Here is a 20,776-nt window from a genome sequence, read left to right as displayed (position 1 = left end):
ACCATTAGACCGCCTAATACTCAAGTCCGTTGTATTGGTACCTATAATTATAGATGGCAAGAGATTAAATCGATCTTCTCTAAGTATTGGCACATCCTTAAGTCGGATGATGATCTAACCAGAGTTCTTAAAGAAACCCCCAGTATTACCAGCAGAAGATCTGCCAACTTGTACGACGGACTAGTGCATAGCCATTTTCGGCGCCAAACTTCATATACGTGGTTGACACCACCACCAAAGGGTACTTACCAATATAAGAACTGTAAGGCGTGTCAGAACATTACACCCGCTAAGTTATTCACCACCACCGATCAATCCAAATCATTTGACATTAGACACCATATAAGCTGCAAAACCATTAATGTAATCTATCTTATCAGTTGTGTCTGTGGCCTAAGATATGTGGGCAAAACTATAAGGGAATTTAGACGACGAGTACTTGAACATATCAACTCTGTTCACAATCAACTTGACACCCCTGTTGCTCGCCACTTAAATAATATCCACCAAGGAGACATCAAATGCATTTCCTTTATTGGCATTGACCATATTAAGAACAACATACGTGGAGGAGACATTAATAACAGATTGTTGAAACGTGAAGCGGAATGGATATATAAATTAAAAACTTTGAACCCTCATGGTCTTAACGAGGGCTTCACCTACACACCTTTCATTTGATCTTTTTTAGGTGTATTATATATGTCCTGCCACTAACACTATGTAAGCAATATACATTGTTGACAAATACTGTTATATATCTATTTTTGGGCAAGTAAGCTCTTAACACCATAACACAGTGTATTAAAGGGAGGTTGATTTGCATACCACTCAGTATGTTATTATACCATCAGCCCGTTTTATTTGCCACGTATCTCAGAGTTGCTATGCGGTCTCTGTATATTCTGCACTATTATTATCAATTTCATTTACCTAACATTCCATGTACACTGTCCCCGTTTTTGTTGGACTTACATCCTTCAACTCTCCTTTATCTTTTTAATCTTTTAGTGTGTACTTCTCTTGTACTGCTGTCTGCTGCATGCAGTAACTCTGTGGTCGGGATAGCGCTGTTGTCAGCCTCTAATAAACATCATGTGACTCTCCGATTGGCCACGGGTCACTATGGTAACCCGTGACGCTATAAATACACGCTTCCGACATCAGCTGTTTATCACTCGCCCCTGAAGAATCTCCGTGTAGGAGGGAAACGCATAGGGCGTTTGGCGTGGTGACGTCATCTGGGAGGGATCAGAGGGAGTCTGGTATCGTTGGTACATACATTGTATGTACATACATTGTATCTTCTGTCTCTGCTACAGACTCGTTTTATTTGCTCTTGTGCCTTGGTACAGCAGTTGACTTTCACACTGTGGGTAATGTTTGTGTCTGTCTCAGTGCTATTTGGTATATATGTCAGACGGTTCAATGTGATGCACAGTGTACATTGATTTATACTAATACTGCTGACATATTGAGGGCTTTTCTGCACCACACACTACCAACTGAGTGTTATTAATTTTAAAGCACGGTTCTTTACAGCAGACCACATGATTGCTTGATGCTGGTTGCTCCTTATAGGATATTGTCTTAGTAGCACTGGTTTATTTGGACGGCATGTTCATATACCACAGGTTCATTTGTATGCTGCTTGTATCTTTTTAGCAGAGTGTTTGGTCACGGCTGTTTCCAGGCATCTATACTTTCTATCAGCTATATTTGTGATTGATTTGTGATTGATTTGTGTGCTGTGTATGTCAACATCATTAGGCGTAGAGTCAACCCACGTACCACCAACTTGTTATTGTGTTGTGCCTACAGTGACAATATTACGTTTTATTAGTTTAAAACAGCAGTTTATTATTTATCAACACACTGTTTGGTGCTACATCCCACAATTACAGGTTGGTTTGATCGGTATGCTACGCCTTATGCCGCACAACACATGTATGTTGATATAGTGATTAGTCTTGTAAGTGGTTGTTATTCAGAGATCCTATGCTCTATAATAATAGGCAACATTAGGTGTTAATTAGTTCTTCTGATTCATTTCAGATATATGCCATAGCGTTATACACCTTGAGCCCAACCCTACCTCCCCATCCCCCTCCCTGTATAAGTACATTGTGTGTATATTATTACTATTTTGTATGAAGAATTTATTTTAGTAAGATAATTATTAAACGTTAAATTTTATCCGCCCAGGAGTGCGTTTGAAAAGTGAGCTTCTAGTTGGTAGACGGAGGCACTAATATGCTCCTGCCTTCCAACTTTTTGTTTATTCATTAATATCAGCTCATCAATTGCACCCAACGTCACACTAGGTGTTTTGGGCACACCCATTTAACACAACATCATTACTTTAGTGAGCTGTATATTTTGTTTGTATTTAACCCTGTCATTCCCCATTATCGCCCAGCATACAGCGCTTCCACTGCAGCAAGGGATTCTGGGAAATGACATGCAAATGAGCACTCAGTGCCACCTTTTGTCTCAAGCTCGTATTACACAAGCAAACCCTCAAGCCAATGCATGCTGTTTTAAACACAGCTTTTAGACAGAGGCTGGGATGAGATGCAAAGCCATTAAACCCACTCACAGACATGTTTCAACCTTGATGGGTATCATCAGTGTGAGGTTGGTTGTAATGGCTAAGCTGGTTTGAGACTATAGACTAGGTAATCACCACAATTATTAAGGTTATGGTGGGTAAAAAAAGTGACAAAAACCCTCCACAGTAAAGCATAAAGCAACTTTGCTTGTGTAATACGAGCTTGAATTGCATCTCATCCCAGCCTCTGTCTAAAAGCTGTGTTTAAAACAGTATGCATTGGCTTGAGGATTTGCTTGTGAAATACGAGCTTGAGACAAAAGGTGGCACTGAGTGCTCATTTGCATGTCATTTCCCAGAATCCCTTGCTGCAGTGGAAGCGCTGTATGCTGGGCGAGATATATATATATATTATTTTTGGGTATTTAATTCAATACTAAAATGAATTAATAATATTGGTAATTATGCTTTTATTGATTTAATAATGGTCCTCAAACTAAGGGTCCTGTGAGTTTTTATTATGACCTAGTTTGATTGTATGCAAGCTGCTATGGGATATATATAGATATATATATATATATCTATATTTGTATAAATTTCATTTATATTCCATCTCTTGCAAGGGTATTAGCTATTATGATTTATATATATAATGTGATCTAAGGTTATTACCACTATTGATAACCGATACGACTTCTATTTTTAATTTAGATAAAGATCTTGTGAGCATAATTCTGACCTCTTTGGTTGTATTGCAAGCTGCGATAGGCTGGATTTATTTATATCTGCCATCTCTTGCACTAGTGTTTCTAATAGATTTAATTAAACACTTTTCGATACTCCTTTTTAAGGTTTTCTTTTATATATATTATATTGATTATCGACTGTGTTTCCTCCATACTCCTTTTCCACCCCCCTCCCACTTTTTCTTGTCTATTTTCTTGTATCCTTTTCTTGTGTATTTGCTAGGGATTTTATTGTTTCATATGTGTAATTAGTGAGTTAATTGTATTCTTGCCATGTATGGTAACTGATTGGAAGGTGTGGCCATCTGACATAGATTGTGTGTCCTGGATTGGTTGATGCATTAACCTGTAGAGGTATTTAAGCACCACCATGAGACCAGATGACCATGCCCTGAAGAAGTGTCATTTGATACGAAACGCGTAGGTGGTGACGTTATACGCATTGACGTTACGTCTGTGACGACGGACCTACATGCTGCAACCCTGAGACACCGCGAGGAAGCCATTGGGAGGTTCCACAGAGCGATAAGATCTGTTTTATACCAACGTGGCAGCCTTGTGCTCTTTTTTTTTTTTTTTACCATCTCTATCAGGACCTTCCCACTGAACCTTATCCTGGGCGGGTGTCCTGGGAGTTTTGAGATACACGTGTTATCTATGTGGTGTCATTTGACCCTTATTGTTATACATTTTATGTGGTATTTTTTATATGCGTCATTCTTTGTTTTACTTTGATAAAGATTTGTGTACAAATTTTGGTTTTCTGGCTTTCTTTCTATGCGCTCCTATTTTTGTGTTTTTTTGTATTCAATAAAAGGTATTATGCCCGGCTGGTTACCTCTGAGCCTTGTTTCAGGTTTTAGAGTGTCAGCTCTGCAACATGTATATTGTACCTGCAATTAATGTAATTGTATGGCAATAAAGAATGTATGTATATGTCTTTTGCCTTTCCAGGAGTGCTAACTGTTACGCCACTGCTGCCCGCAGACCAGAGTCGTCCCTTATACTGAGGTGGGGACGTATATGTGCACACACCCGCAGCAGAAGGAGCGTGTCCGTAGTGTGGTGTTTTGGCGTTGCCAGGCCAGGTGTGAATAGGTGTAGCAATACTTGCCAGTACCGGTACAGAAGAGACAAAGTCGTTGCCGTTAGCCAAGGTCGGGGAGAGAGAGATCAGGGAGGTCGAGGTCCAAGCTGTGGTCGAGGGATGAGAGAAGCTGCAAGGTCAAGAGGGAGCTGGGGTCTAGAGCCAGATAGGAACGTCCGCCAAGCCGGGTCGCAACCTGAATAAACGAAGACAAAGGGAGAGCCAGAATAGACGTCCGTAGCAGAGACTATGTCGAGCGATGTGAGAGAGGTAGGACAGGTACTAAATACTGTGGCTGACCAATGGGTAGCGGAGGCAGGCCTGGAGGAGCCAGAGGAGCTGTCCAGGATTGGTCCCCATAATAGACAGCCAGGTGGTAGGGTTTAGGGTTAACTGGTAACCAGCGTGTGGGCGGGGGCGTGGCTTCACTGGAAGAGCAGTGAATAAATTAACTTGTGTTGGCACGTGCTCCGTAATGGGACGGGATGCGCGCGCAGGGGCAATGGCAGGCGCCCGTGCACCAGCCGCACGCGGAGCAGCGGCAGCCCGACGGAGGGGACGGGGAAGCCCCCCCCACCACTGAGGTCGAGCGGGAGCGGCGAGGACAGAGCCCCACAGCAGCGGGACCCGAAAGAGGTGACCGCCGAGTCCTCACACTAACCAGTGGAGATTCTCTGACTATGAGCTTTAGGGTGGACTTTCCGTTAAAAGTGTTGTCGGATTGTGTTTAGTTAATCAGGGCCAAAGTTTCTGGCCACCCCAAAAATGTAACCGGGAGTCGAGTCAGATTCCTGGGTACATGTAGATACAGACCTACGGACAAAGTCCTCCCTAGAAAGCAGTTGGTTACGCGGCTCACCGCCAGGATGCCCTACTTCAGCACAGACCAGAAAGGTAAAAGGGGGCATAGGGATAAGCGTATCCAGTCAGGGGTCCCTAGTTTAGGGGGAGTTCCACCCAGTATATTCATGAACACCCGGACCCGGTATAGGGGTTCGGAGTGTTTCCAACCATCCATGAGGTTATGAGAGTGAAATCATTTCTAGGTCCAGCTTTGGTACATTAGAAGCAACTCTGAAACTTAACTCAAGTGTTATTTGAAGAATCTTTTTAGTAAACTTCTTATAGGAAGGTCTAAGAGCTCTGAAAATTAATGTGCGCGTCTTTTCAGTAGATCCTAGAGGACGAGGGACTTAGACGAATTTTGGGATATTTTTGTTAACATGGTGTATAACGAATGGTATATATGTTTGATGCACTGTATATGAGCTGGGGAATTTCCAAGTCCTTGGTTCCGAGAGACCAAGTTGGCACATGCCCTTTGCAGAATTGAAATCTGTGCCCACCCAGCTTCAGGGTACCGGCAAATTGCTGATAGGCTGGTAGAAATATTTCCACGCTCTGATTGGCTGAGGTATTCTGTGAATGGGACTGAAATCCTATAAGAAACCTAGCAATCAATCAGGTCAGGTGATTCTAAGCGCCAAAACAGCAGTGGTAAATTCAAAGATGCTCTGTGAGAGATGTCAGAAAGCCGGCTTCGGAAATTTCCCACTTTTCTGGGCCAAGTTCTCAGAATACTTCATAGCGGTCGTGGCTGAAACTGCATGCCGAAAAGAGTACCAGGACGTTTGGTACTTGCTCCCGGTCAAGGGATTTCAGCACCTCCAGAGTGGAGAGAGACAATTTTAGTTCCAGGACTTTGTGGGCTTAGTCCCGATCACCTGAAAGACTTTGTAAAGACTTTGTTCTCTGTGCTATTTCAATAAGGAAAGGTTAGTTTTGTAGCCCAGAACCCCAGTAAGTGTGTTTTCTGTTGTTTATTATAATTCACTGTGTGTAGGTCTGGTTCAATGGAAAAAAATTACAATTTGTTTTACTTCTTGGTTTGGCTCAGCGATATGATTCCGGTATAAAGGTGTAAATACCTGGTCTCACGTCACAATCCCCAGTCAAGTTTTTCAACTAAACTAAAAGGGTGAGGGACTGTGCGAGACAGAGTGAGATTGCTTGAGAAACTGTGCGTGAGATAAATTGTGTGTGAGAGAGAGAGACTGCGTGCGTGCGTGAGAGAGACTGCGTGAGAGAGAGACTGCGTGTGCACGAGAGAGAGAGACTGTGCGAGACTAAAAAAAACCGGAGCTTATCACTAAACCTTGTGCCATCAAACAACTTATCCCCCAACTCCCAGAACAAAAACCCCACACATATCAACAACCTGCCAAAAAAAAACAAATCAACTCAATCACCAGCAAAATGAAGGAGCAGTATGTGACTGTGCAAAAAATAATATCCAGAGCTCAAAGAAGCTGGAGACCTACCACAGCCTACAGAGAGAATACACCCTAGCACCCTACCTACTGAAGGTAAAACACCCAAAGCAGAGACAGGCCTTGTACCAGCACAGAATGAGTGCCCACAGCCTGGAAATAGAAACAAGCACACAGAACTGGAAGCCCAGGGAGATGAGATTACATAGTTACATAGTTACATAGTTACATAGTTACATAGTTACATAGTTACATAGTTGCCAGCGATGTGAGCTAGGAGAGGTAGAAGATGAAACACATTTCCTGCTGCGCTGCACACAATACTCTGAAATGAGGAGTGGCCACTTAGAGAAAGCTCTTATCTAGAACTTTAATAATATAGAATTGAACCTAAAAAACAGCGATCCTCCTACACGAAGATTAAACTCACGCAGAACTGGCTGCACACTACATCAGCACCTGTCACAGGCTGAAAGACGCCCACTAATCCCAACATCCCTGTGTGTATATGTTATCCATGTACTGTTTAATCATTATACCACCAGTGGTTTACAACCTTTTTGAAGTGAAACTTATTTTCTGGCACCCACCAAAATTTTGCTATTTGGTACAATTTTAAAATGAACTAAAAATGACAGGGAACCCTTTAGGGGTGCCAGAGGAACCACAGGGGGAGAGAGAGTTTTTCCATATGGCTCCTCACTATGACCTCTCCTATTCTATAGTGTCACATGGTATTTCACTTTAGTGGCTATTTCGTTCTACTATTAGATATTATTACCATCTTTTGCTCTACTACCCTCTATCTACTACATTGCAGACCCTAATTACATAAGTAACTTACTCCACTAACACATATTTCCCATATCAATAAAACACATTCCAATGATATTCTTGATAGCAAATACCACTCAATCACTTACCCTTTCTCCATCACCTAATGTAACTGCTGTCAACTATTTCCAAGTAGTCTCGTCATTACTTCTCCCCAACTGCCTTCCACGATATATCTTCAGTGCTGCCCCAACTTCCTCTCCTCTATTGCCACATCTCCAGGATTGCTATTGAATGCCATCTGCACTCCATTCACCATCACCACTACCCCTTCTAGCATCGCACATGTTTACTATGTACTGTACCTTATCTTGTCATAAATATATATGTAGAGGTATCTGTACTGTGTTCGCCGAGCTTAATAATCAAAAACGAATAGACGATACCGTTCTGTGGCTAACGAAATGCTTTTATTTGTGCAAGCTTTCGAGATACATTTATACAAGCTTATCTCGAAAGCTTGCACAAATAAAAGCATTTCGTTAGCCACAGAACGGTCTTGTCTATTCGTTTTTGATAACTACACATATATATATATATATATATATCCCAGGACTCAAACAGAGTTTGAGAGATCTGGACCAAAACTCACATTCTAATTCTGTCCCCCGTAATTGCCCCTATGCCCTATACACTGACATATCTGCATTTTCCCCCAGCTATTGCCATCACATGCCTACTATTGCCCCACATAACTGCAATTATTCTTACCTTTACACATCTCAATTATCCATATACCATTTCAAAGCAGCTGTCATTTCCATCTACTGTCACATACTTACAAGTATGCCTATCCTTTGTCATAACTATGCTATCCTCCCCCTCCCAAGCTACCTGCTTTTGGTTTCTGCCACTTTACCCCCTGCCCACCCGGCACCCCTCACCTGCAGGATGACGGAGCGGATGAGAGCATTAACTGGGCCAGTGAAGGATCCGCGCACCCCCTGGAAGCACCAGAGCACTATGCCGCCCTTACTGAAGATCGTAAAGAAGTCCAACATCTTCCTCCTGCCGCCGAAACACTGATCACAGGCGACACACAGCAAGTGGGGCCCGTCAGCACTGGAGCCAACCGACACGTCAGAGGCACATCGGGCCAAATGACATCACTTCCCCCCCAGCGCCCACTAGGAAATTCCCGGAAGTCAGCCATGCGGCTATTCTCGCCATTGCACAGATTGCTGGCTGCCACCTTGCTACACCTTTCCGTGGTACAGGTATTTCCTTACTACACCAAACAGGCACGTCAGGGCACCATCCATGCTCTCTATGTGTGTTTATTGCACAAGACCGCTCGGAACCGTTACAATTATGAAAAAGCGATTTGGAATGCTCAAGTAAAATTTTAATTATTATTATTTTAATATATATTTTGATATCACTTGATTGTGTTGGACCGCTACGATTGTTCTACATCTTTTTCTCGCCAAATATATAACGCGCATTACCAGTTCTATATTAATAATACCAAGCTGCAACATGTCGTGTGTCGCTGTCGAGCGGTGATGACATCACCGAAAGGGCTGTCGGCTAAAGTTGCTACTGTAGTAGGAATCAGAACTATGTTTCTGTGGAGAAATGTCAGCAGCACATGGAAGACGCAAGCTTCTAGGGTTAAACCTATCCAAGGGGCTCACAGATGGAGACAGAGGCTCCTTAGCAGCAGTTGTTATGTCCTCAGACAAAATGACTTCTTCAAAGGTGAGTTACAGAATGCTGTTTTATGAACTCGTGGACTTTAATGAAACTCCCCTTAGAGTCACCATAAAGAAAAAACATTTTTTTTTTTACAAAATTCCTTTTGCTGCTATTTTTCGCAGTTGCACCCAGTTTTAGTTCTGGAGATATCAGTTGCTGAAAATTGGTCTCCTAGGAGGTTACACAAGTTTCTGCCATCGACATGCATTATAGAAGAGAAGTTACCCTAAAACCAGCTGATGCCAATAAATTAAGATTTTGGAAAAAAAATGAAGAGTTAGAAATAAATCAGCACAACATTGACTATCCGGTTAGGTTATGGGTTTATTTTTGTTTGTGTGCTACTACTTGGATCTAACACTCCAGGGCCCCATGACGTATATCATGGCTATAACATGGCCTTTTACTGCTTGTTTTCCAGGGGAGATCTGGTTTTGCGCTCCACAATATGATCAGGCACAAAGGGAAATGGAAGAGTACAGGCATACCCCGCATTAACGTACGCAATGGGACCGGAGCATGTATGTAAAGTGAAAATGTACTTAAAGTGAAGCACTCCATTTTTCCCACTTTTGATGCACGTACTGACTGCAATCGTCATATACGTGCATAACTGATGTAAATAACGCATTTGTAACAGGCTCTATAGACTCCCCGCTTGCGCACAGCTTCGGTACAGGTAGGGAGCCGGTATTGCTGTTCAGGACGTGCTGACAGGCGCATGCGTGAGCTGCCGTTTGCCTATTGAGCGAAATGTACTTACTCGTGAGTGTACTTAAAGTGAGTGTCCTTAAAGCGGGGTATGCCTGTACTTGACTCCTTGTGTTTCATGAGTCCGTAACGCCTTGATCGCTCTGAGGAGTGGTCACATGATCTCGATGTGTCGGAGGGGCTGTGGCACCCTGGTGCCTCAGCTTCTCCAGGACCCAAGTGGTTCCATTCTGGATTAAGTGTGCATCATTATTTTCAGCAAACAAACGTTACAGTAGACTGGGTTTTTAAATAATGTCTGATAGCTTGACCAGCTCCATTGAAATATATGACCTACACTTTTTTGTGTTCGTTTTAAATTACATCTTCATAGCAAAGATAGAAAGTCTGCTACTATATAAAGGTAAATCTTGAAAACTCAAGAACATTAGGTGCTAAACACACTAAATGTGCTCTCTTGCGTAAGTGTAGTAAGCCGAGAATCTTTATGTAATCTTACCACCCATATGTAGGACATTCACTTTTTGTTATCTATGATTAGCAAGTATGTGATCTTCTTTTATACAGTATATTACTGTATTAAGTAAAGCAGATCTGATTTATTAAGAGTTCCCTATGTGCCTTTGTACTTCACTTGAATGCTACAAATCCATATTAAATATTATACGATGCTATCAAACATTAAGGGTATAGCATCCTGCACATGCCCTTACAATTGAAACACAATTTAAAGGTAGTAATACAACCATTTTAAACATGCAGAAGGGATCACATGTTTTGGCTAGTACTCCAATTGTAAAAATGTCAAAGTTGATAACCTCTGTTGAAGAAGCCAAATAGAAATAGCCAATGTTAAATTATGTTTTCAGTTTATAATTTATCATTCAGACAGTCACTGCTTATGTTTAAGTAATAATCCCCTAAGAACAGGCTATTACTGGCCAATCATGCCCTGTCTGGAAGAGTTCGCCTCGGGCCTTTAATCCAGTCAGGGCATTATTGGCCAGTAATGCCCTGTTCTGAGGGGATTATTACTATTATAGGCAAAATGTAGGCTTATTTCATAAATAAGACACTTTTGTATAGTTATATAGATTTTTATTAAAATAAAATGGTAAATACATTAATATACACTTACACTGCAGCTATCTATATTCACACACTGCCGCCCCCTCTGTGTACACACACACTACAACCCCCTCTGTGTACACACACACACACACACACACACACACACTAGCTACATCCAAACTCTGCTGCTACACACACACACACACAACACAGCAGCAGCACCACACATACTGCAGCTCTACATACACACGCACTGCAGCTACACACACACACACACACACACACACACACAAACTGCAGCTACGCACACACACACACACGCACTGCACCTACACACACACACACACACACTAGACAGATAGAAACTGCAGCTGCAGACACTTATTTGCAGGTACGCACACTATTACCCCCCTCAACTCAACTAAGTCTGTCAGCTCTGTTCAAGGAGGGAGGGGGAGGAGTCACAGCATGCTGCTTCTTCCTGACCAATCCCCTGCCCTGTCTCAGAGTTGTTCTGAAAGCTGATAGGCTGGAAATAAACACATTGCAATCTACAAAAATTGCAGGCATTGCTGAATGAATAATGCCCAGAATTTTTACCAATCAGAGAGCAGGGATTTCAGTAATGCCCGGAATTTTATTGCTTTAGCCTATAATAATAATTATAATAATAGTAAGTACAGCTCAACCCCATAATAGCGCAATCCGCTTATAACGCGGTTTGAGCATGGACCCCGAATTAAAAAAAAATATATTTTTTTTTTTGCAAACACAGCACACTGCATACACTCACTGCACACACAGCACACTGCACACACTCACAGCACACACTGCATACACAAAGCACACTGCATACTCACTGCACCAGCACACTGCACGCACTCACTGCACACGCACGCACTCACTGCACACGCACACACTCACTGCACACGCACACACTCACTGCACACGCACACACTCACTGCACACACTCATTGCACAGTGCATACACTCACAGCAACAGCACACACTCACTCACTGCACCAGCACGCACTCACTGCACCAGCACGCACTCGCAGCACACTGCACGCACTCGCAGCACACAGCACGCACTCGCAGCACACTGCACGCACTCGCAGCACACTGCACGCACTCGCAGCACACTGCACGCACTCGCAGCACACTGCACGCACTCGCAGCACACTGCACGCACTCGCAGCACACTGCACGCACTCGCAGCACACTGCACGCACTCGCAGCACACTGCACGCACTCGCAGCACACTGCACGCACTCGCATCACACTGCACGCATTCGCCGCACACTGCACGCACTCGCCGCACACTGCACGCACTCGCCGCACACTGCACAAACTCGCAGCACACTGTACACACTCGCAGCACACTGTACACACTCGCAGCACACTGCACACACTCGCAGCACACTCACCAACAGCACACACTCACTGCACTAGCACACACTCACTGCACTAGCACACACTCACTGCACCAGCACACACTCACTGCACCAGCACACACTCACTGCACCAGCACACACTCACTGCACCAGCACACACTCACTGCACCAGCACACACTCACTGCACCAGCACACACTCACTGCACCAGCACACACTCACTGCACCAGCACACACTCACTGCACCAGCACACCCACTGCACCAGCACACACTCACTGCACCAGCACACTCTCACTGCACGCCCTCCAAGCACACTGCACGCCCTCCAAGCACACTGCACGCCCTCCAAGCACACTGCACGCCCTCCAAGCACACTGCACGCCCTCCAAGCACACTGCACGCCCTCCAAGCACACTGCACGCCCTCCAAGCACACTGCACGCACTCCAAGCACACTGCACACACTCCAAGCACACTGCACACACTCCAAGCACACTGCACACACTCCAAGCACACTGCACACACTCCAAGCACACTGCACACACTCCAAGCACACTGCACACACTCCAAGCACACTGCACACACTCCAAGCACACTGCACACACTCCAAGCACACTGCACACACTCCAAGCACACTGCACACACTCCAAGCACACTGCACACACTCCACACACTCGCAGCACACTCACTGCACACACTCGCAGCACACTCACTGCACACACTCACTGCACCAGCACACACTGCACCAGCACACACTCACTGCACCAGCACACACTCACTGCACCAGCACACTCTCACTGCACACTCTCCAAGCACACTGCACACACTCCAAGCACACTGCACACACTCCAAGCACACTGCACACACTCCAATCACACTGCACACACTCCAATCACACTGCACACTGCACGCACTCCAAGCACACTGCACAAACTCCAAGCACACTGCACAAACTCCAAGCACACTGCACAAACTCCAAGCACACTGCACAAACTCCAAGCACACTGCACAAACTCCAAGCACACTGCACAAACTCCAAGCACACTGCACAAACTCCAAGCACACTGCACAAACTCCAAGCACACTGCACAAACTCCAAGCACACTGCACAAACTCCAAGCACACTGCACAAACTCCAAGCACACTGCACAAACTCCAAGCACACTGCACGCACTCCAAGCACACTGCACGCACTCCAAGCACACTGCACGCACTCCAAGCACACTGCACGCACTCCAAGCACACTGCACGCACTCCAAGCACACTGCACAAACTCCAAGCACACTGCACAAACTCCAAGCACACTGCACACTGCACGCACTCCAAGCACACTGCACGCACGCCAAGCACACTGCACGCACGCCAAGCACACTGCACGCACGCCAAGCACACTGCACGCACGCCAAGCACACTGCACGCACTCCAAGCACACTGCACGCACTCCAAGCACACTGCACGCACTCCAAGCACACTGCACGCACTCCAAGCACACTGCACGCACTCCAAGCACACTGCACACATTCCAAGCACACTGCACAAACTCCAAGCACGCACTCCAAGCACACAGCACGCACTCCAAGCACACAGCACGCACTCCAAGCACACAGCACGCACTCCAAGCACACTGCACGCACTCCAAGCACACTGCACGCACTCCAAGCACACTGCACGCACTCCAAGCACACTGCACGCACTCCAAGCACACTGCACGCACTCCAAGCACACTGCACGCACTCCAAGCACACTGCACGCACTCCAAGCACACTGCACGCACTCCAAGCACACTGCACTCCAAGCACAAAGCACGCACTCCAAGCACACTGCACGCACTCCAAGCACACTGCACAAACTCCAAGCACACTGCACAAACTCCAAGCACACTGCACAAACTCCAAGCACACTGCACGCACTCCAAGCACACTGCACAAACTCCAAGCACACTGCACAAACTCCAAGCACACTGCACAAACTCCAAGCACACTGCACGCACTCCAAGCACACAGCACGCACTCCAAGCACACTGCACGCCCTCCAAGCACACTGCACGCCCTCCAAGCACACTGCACGCCCTCCAAGCACACTGCACGCCCTCCAAGCACACTGCACGCCCTCCAAGCACACTGCACGCCCTCCAAGCACACTGCACGCCCTCCAAGCACACTGCACGCACTCCAAGCACACTGCACACACTCCAAGCACACTGCACACACTCCAAGCACACTGCACACACTCCAAGCACACTGCACACACTCCACACACTCGCAGCACACTCACTGCACACACTCGCAGCACACTCACTGCACACACTCACTGCACCAGCACACACTTCACACACTCACTGCACCAGCACACACTCACTGCACCAGCACACACTCACTGCACCAGCACACTCTCACTGCACACTCTCCAAGCACACTGCACACACTCCAAGCACACTGCACACACTCCAAGCACACTGCACACACTCCAATCACACTGCACACACTCCAATCACACTGCACACTGCACGCACTCCAAGCACACTGCACAAACTCCAAGCACACTGCACAAACTCCAAGCACACTGCACAAACTCCAAGCACACTGCACAAACTCCAAGCACACTGCACAAACTCCAAGCACACTGCACAAACTCCAAGCACACTGCACAAACTCCAAGCACACTGCACAAACTCCAAGCACACTGCACAAACTCCAAGCACACTGCACAAACTCCAAGCACACTGCACAAACTCCAAGCACACTGCACAAACTCACTGCACGCACTCCAAGCACACTGCACGCACTCCAAGCACACTGCACGCACTCCAAGCACACTGCACGCACTCCAAGCACACTGCACGCACTCCAAGCACACTGCACGCACTCCAAGCACACTGCACAAACTCCAAGCACACTGCACAAACTCCAAGCACACTGCACACTGCACGCACTCCAAGCACACTGCACGCACGCCAAGCACACTGCACGCACGCCAAGCACACTGCACGCACGCCAAGCACACTGCACGCACGCCAAGCACACTGCACGCACTCCAAGCACACTGCACGCACTCCAAGCACACTGCACGCACTCCAAGCACACTGCACGCACTCCAAGCACACTGCACGCACTCCAAGCACACTGCACGCACTCCAAGCACACTGCACACATTCCAAGCACACTGCACAAACTCCAAGCACGCACTCCAAGCACACAGCACGCACTCCAAGCACACAGCACGCACTCCAAGCACACTGCACGCACTCCAAGCACACTGCACGCACTCCAAGCACACTGCACGCACTCCAAGCACACTGCACGCACTCCAAGCACACTGCACGCACTCCAAGCACACTGCACGCACTCCAAGCACACTGCACGCACTCCAAGCACACTGCACTCCAAGCACAAAGCACGCACTCCAAGCACACTGCACGCACTCCAAGCACACTGCACAAACTCCAAGCACACTGCACAAACTCCAAGCACACTGCACAAACTCCAAGCACACTGCACAAACTCCAAGCACACTGCACAAACTCCAAGCACACTGCACAAACTCCAAGCACACTGCACAAACTCCAAGCACACTGCACAAACTCCAAGCACACTGCACAAACTCCAAGCACACTGCACTCCAAGCACACTGCACTCACTCCAAGCACACTGCACGCACTCCAAGCACACTGCACGCACTCCAAGCACACTGCACGCACTCCAAGCACACAGCACGCACTCCAAGCACACTGCACGCACTCCAAGCACACTGCACGCACTCCAAGCACACTGCACGCACTCCAAGCACACTGCACGCACTCCAAGCACACTGCACGCACTCCAAGCACACTGCACAAACTCCAAGCACTCTGCACAAACTCCAAGCACACTGCACAAACTCCAAGCACACTGCACAAACTCCAAGCACACTGCACAAACTCCAAGCACACTGCACGCACCCCTAGCACACAGCACGCACTCCAAGCACACAGCACGCACTCCAAGCACACTGCACGCACTCCAAGCACACTGCACGCACTCCAAGCACACTGCACACACTCTGCATACACTCACTGCACGCTGCACACACTCACTGCACGCTGCATACACTCACAGCACACTGCACACACACACACACACTGCGAGCATACTGCACACTGCACACACACTGCACAGTGCACGCACACTGCACACTGCACGCACACTGCACGCACACTGCACACTGCACACGCACTGCACACGCACTGCACACGCACAGCACACTGCACACACACTGCACACACACTGCACACACACTGCACACACACTGCACACACACTGCACACACACTGCACACACACTGCACACACACTGCACACACACTGCACACACACTGCACACACACAGCACAATGCACACACAGCACAATGCACACACACAGCACAATGCACACACACAGCACAATGCACACACACAATGCACACACACTGCACACACTCATAGCACACTGCACACACTCATAGCACACTGCACACACTCACAGCACACTGCACATACTCACAGCACACAATCACTGCACACTGCACACACTCACTGCACACACTCACAGCACACTGCACACACTCACAGCACACTGCACACACTCACAGCACACTGCACACACTCACAGCACACTGCACACACTCACAGCACACTGCACACACTCACAGCACACTGCACACACTCACAGCACACTGCACACACTCACTGCACACTGCACACACTCACTGCACACTGCACACACTCACTGCACACACTGCACACTGCACACACTCACTGCACACTGCACACACACACTGCACACTGCACACACACACTGCACACACTGCACACTGCGCACTGCACACACTCACTGCGCACTGCACACACTCACTGCGCACTGCACACACTCACTGCGCACTGCACACACTCACTGCGCACTGCACACACTCACTGCGCACTGCACACACTCACTGCGCACTGCACACACTCACTGCGCACTGCACACACTCACTGCGCACTGCACACACTCACTGCGCACTGCACACACTCACTGCGCACTGCACACACTCACTGCGCACTGCACACACTCACTGCGCACTGCACACACTCACTGCACACTGCACACACTCAGTGCACACTGCACACACTCAGTGCACACACTCACTGCACACACTCACTGCACACACTCACTGCACACACACACTGCACACACACACACTACACACACTGCACACACACACGCACACTGCACACTGCACACACTCACTGCACACTGCACACACTCACTGCACACACTCACTGCACACTGCACACACTCACTGCACATACTGCACACACTCATAGCACACTGCACACACCACACTCAGAACACACACTCACAGCCCCCCCCCCCCCCCTCTACCCTTCCCTCCATCTCCCTACCTTTGGTGTCGGCTGCTGAGATCGGGGGGGGGGGGGGGGGGGTCAGAGCTGGGCTGGCATCGGAGCAGGGGCTGGCAGGGGGTGATTGGAGCGGGGCTGGCAGGGGGGGTCAGAGCGGGGCTGGCGGGGGGTGATTGGAGCAGGGCTGGCGGGGAGTTGATTGGAGCGGACCCCAGTAATAGCGCGGTCGGATCGGATGGCCCCTGAGGACCGCGCTATAACGGAGCTGAGCTGTATCAAGCTTAACGTCATGTTTCACATTCTTTTCATATTAAGGAGGTGATGTATCAAAGCAATTTGGGGGGAAATTGTTACAATTACCATAATTTTCATCTAGTGTTTTTATGGATTACAGGTAGCATACGGTATATATAGCATAATTATTATAGGCTACAGGTACATATATAGTATAATCATATGTCTTGGTACATAATGCAGAGTGTTAGCTATTTTTCTTGGTGATCTGTATCAACCTCCCTGTGACTGTGAGGGGGTAACCAGGCTCACTAATAAAAGTTAAGCCCACTTGGTTACCCACTTGGTTACCCCTGATCCGTCTGTTAAGGTCCTTGAGTGTCAGCTCTTGGACCTAGATGTCAGAAATGCATTGTTGTGACTGTGTGCAAATTATGCGACATTAAAGATTTTTCTGTATTTTGCCTTTCTCGGGGTGCTGGGACCAGGAGATTTCTAGGCTGTAAGTTTCAGGGTGGGTTTGCCAGAGAAAGTCTTTACAGAATGTGGCTATGTAGCGGGGTTCCAAAGTTACAGGATACCCCAATTATATATCCGGGAATCAAATAAGATTCTCAGATATATCAAAGCACATTGCTCCGGGCAAACTCCTACCCTGAAAACATTCTTGCGACTCACCGCCAGGATTCCTGCTGCAGCAGACAGGTAAACAGGGCATGAAGGGGTAAATGTATACCTGCGACATACAGAGGATCCCTAGTATAGGGGGGGATGCCCAGGTACCCTGAACCTAGTATTGGGGTTCAAGGGATGCTCCAGCTATATGATAAAGCTGTGAGTGGTTTTTGTGTGTAAAAGTTTAAATTCATTTCTATAGTGTGGCAGGGATGAGGCTAGTAAGTGTAGGACTTACAGTACACCTTTTGTAAAACCCAAGATACAGGGAACAGTATATTTTATTAAAGAGTTATGTTTAATCTGTATATGTACTGATAACCTGTCAATGAACTGTGGGATTTCCAAGTCCTGGGTTCCGAGGGACCAGATGGCTACCAAGTTTGGTGCTTATGGGTCTGTGCGGAGTCCGGACTTGAAAGCCTCAGGGATGCCAAGGTGTTTGAACAGGAGGAGCACTGCAGTTATCCTTGAGTACCCACGTCCTGGGCTAACAAAGGGCTATCTAGCCACCATTTGCCCAACCCAGACTCTGTGGAACCTGGAGCCATGGGGGGGGGCTCAATATGCTAAGAGGCAGAGGTGCCAGGTTGGAGCATGCCCCTTAGAGGAATGAGACAAGGTGCCCACCCGGCTTCAATATACCGGCAAATCGGCAATTGGCCAGTAGTGAAATTCCCACACGCTGATAGGCTTTAGAGGTTTGTGAATGGGACTCTAAAACATACAAGAAACCTTGCAACCAATCAGGAGGAGAGATTCCAAGCGCCAAACCATCAGCGGCAAATTCAAAGATGTTCTGTGAAGAATAGACGCGAGCCGGCTTCAGAGATTTTGACTCAGAAATCAGTTCCAGGACTTTCGTGAGTACCTCCCGGTAATTGGAAAGGGCTCCTACAGAGGTCGTTTCTGACAATTTCCTTCCAAGAAACATTTTATTCGTTAGCCCCGTTCCCAGTAAGTGTGTTAACTGTGTAAATTGTGTTACTTTGTGTGTCAAATGCTGGAATAAATTATAATTTATTTTAACTCCTTGCGTTGCTCAATCATATGATCCCGGTATAAAAGGTGTTGATGAGCCTGGTCTCACGTGACACTCCCTGCTTGTTCTTCCTCAGACTTGGATCAAGAGTTTGTGAAATTCCAGAAGAAACTTAAGGATAGCCTCCCTAGTGGTGACTGGAGCCCATTAACGACCATGGAAAAGTATCCCCCTGAGCGAGCAGATATTGTGATAATTGGGGGAGGGGTGATCGGCTGGTCCATCGCTTACTGGCTGAAGCAGAAAGAGCATCGACAGGGGGCTCTCAAAGTAGTGGTGGTTGAGAGAGATCCAACGGTGAGTTCTGTGATGAATATAGGATGTGTATACTGCAAACACTGTAAAATGCTGCATTAAAAGCCACAAATATGTCAATTTTGCGCCTTCGTTCTTGACAGATGTAATTGGCCAAATATAATTTTACTTTGCAACAGTTTGAAATTGAATCTTTTAGTGGATTGAGATTTAAAAATTCACAGAACTCACGGAAAATTAGGAAACGTATTTAAGAGCTTATGTCTGAAAGAGAATAAAGAAAATAGTATAATAGACAAAAATATACAAAATTAGTTTGTCAAAATTGTATTTAAAATTTCAAGTACAATAATATAATTGCCAAATGCAGCAAAAACATTAACTGGTGGGCTAGAAAGATCAATGACTTATGTCTGCTTTCCCAGAAGATAATCATTCATATTTATAAATCCTATAACTAATATAATGGGTTAATGACCTATTAGACCTTTTTCCAAACAATTACATCATATAATAGGGGTAGGAGAGAGCTGAGACTATTAAATGCATCATTTTTATAACTGGATAGCTTAGACACATATGGCCTGTACCCCTGGGTCCTTTGTTCCTCAAATCGACAACACCATCACAAAAGTAATCTATTTCAAGTTTTGATAGCGCCATTCTGTTTCGTTTTGCCAATGCAATTTGACACCGTGCCATATACAAATGATGTATCATGGTCCATTATTTCCCTTACTTATAGCTGTGACATGAAAATGCCAAGATCAGACAATTAAAATCTGTGAAAGGTGACGACAATAATTTAGCACTATCTGTCTATATAGAATAATTTATAAATGAGATGCA

At 46.6% G+C, this 20,776-nt stretch overlaps 2 protein-coding genes across 4 annotated transcripts in view; one reads left to right on the top strand and one right to left on the bottom strand.

The window, feature by feature from the left end:
- The window catches only part of SRPRA (SRP receptor subunit alpha), a 169,989-nt gene extending 161,394 nt beyond the window's left edge, over positions 1–8,595 (bottom strand). The window contains exon 1 of the mRNA XM_075603303.1: positions 8,373–8,595. Coding sequence (XP_075459418.1) covers positions 8,373–8,489 — 117 coding nt within the window. The 5' untranslated portion in view covers positions 8,490–8,595. The remainder of the gene's footprint in view (positions 1–8,372) is intronic.
- A 25-nt stretch (positions 8,596–8,620) lies between these two features.
- Positions 8,621–20,776, top strand: part of FOXRED1 (FAD dependent oxidoreductase domain containing 1) — a 138,414-nt gene continuing 126,258 nt past the window's right edge. Inside the window, exons 1-3 of one of the 3 annotated variants that reach the window (XM_075603304.1) lie at positions 8,621–9,189; positions 9,608–9,707; positions 19,749–19,969. In XM_075603304.1, coding sequence (XP_075459419.1) covers positions 9,067–9,189; positions 9,608–9,707; positions 19,749–19,969 — 444 coding nt within the window. In that variant the 5' untranslated portion in view covers positions 8,621–9,066. The remainder of the gene's footprint in view (positions 9,190–9,607; positions 9,708–19,748; positions 19,970–20,776) is intronic. The other 2 variants (XM_075603305.1, XM_075603306.1) reach the window with 2 other exon arrangements.

Source organism: Ascaphus truei, chromosome 6 (genome assembly GCF_040206685.1).
Source record: "Ascaphus truei isolate aAscTru1 chromosome 6, aAscTru1.hap1, whole genome shotgun sequence".
In the NCBI taxonomy this organism is placed as follows: domain Eukaryota; kingdom Metazoa; phylum Chordata; class Amphibia; order Anura; family Ascaphidae; genus Ascaphus; species Ascaphus truei.
This window is presented reverse-complemented; position numbering and strand designations above follow the sequence as displayed.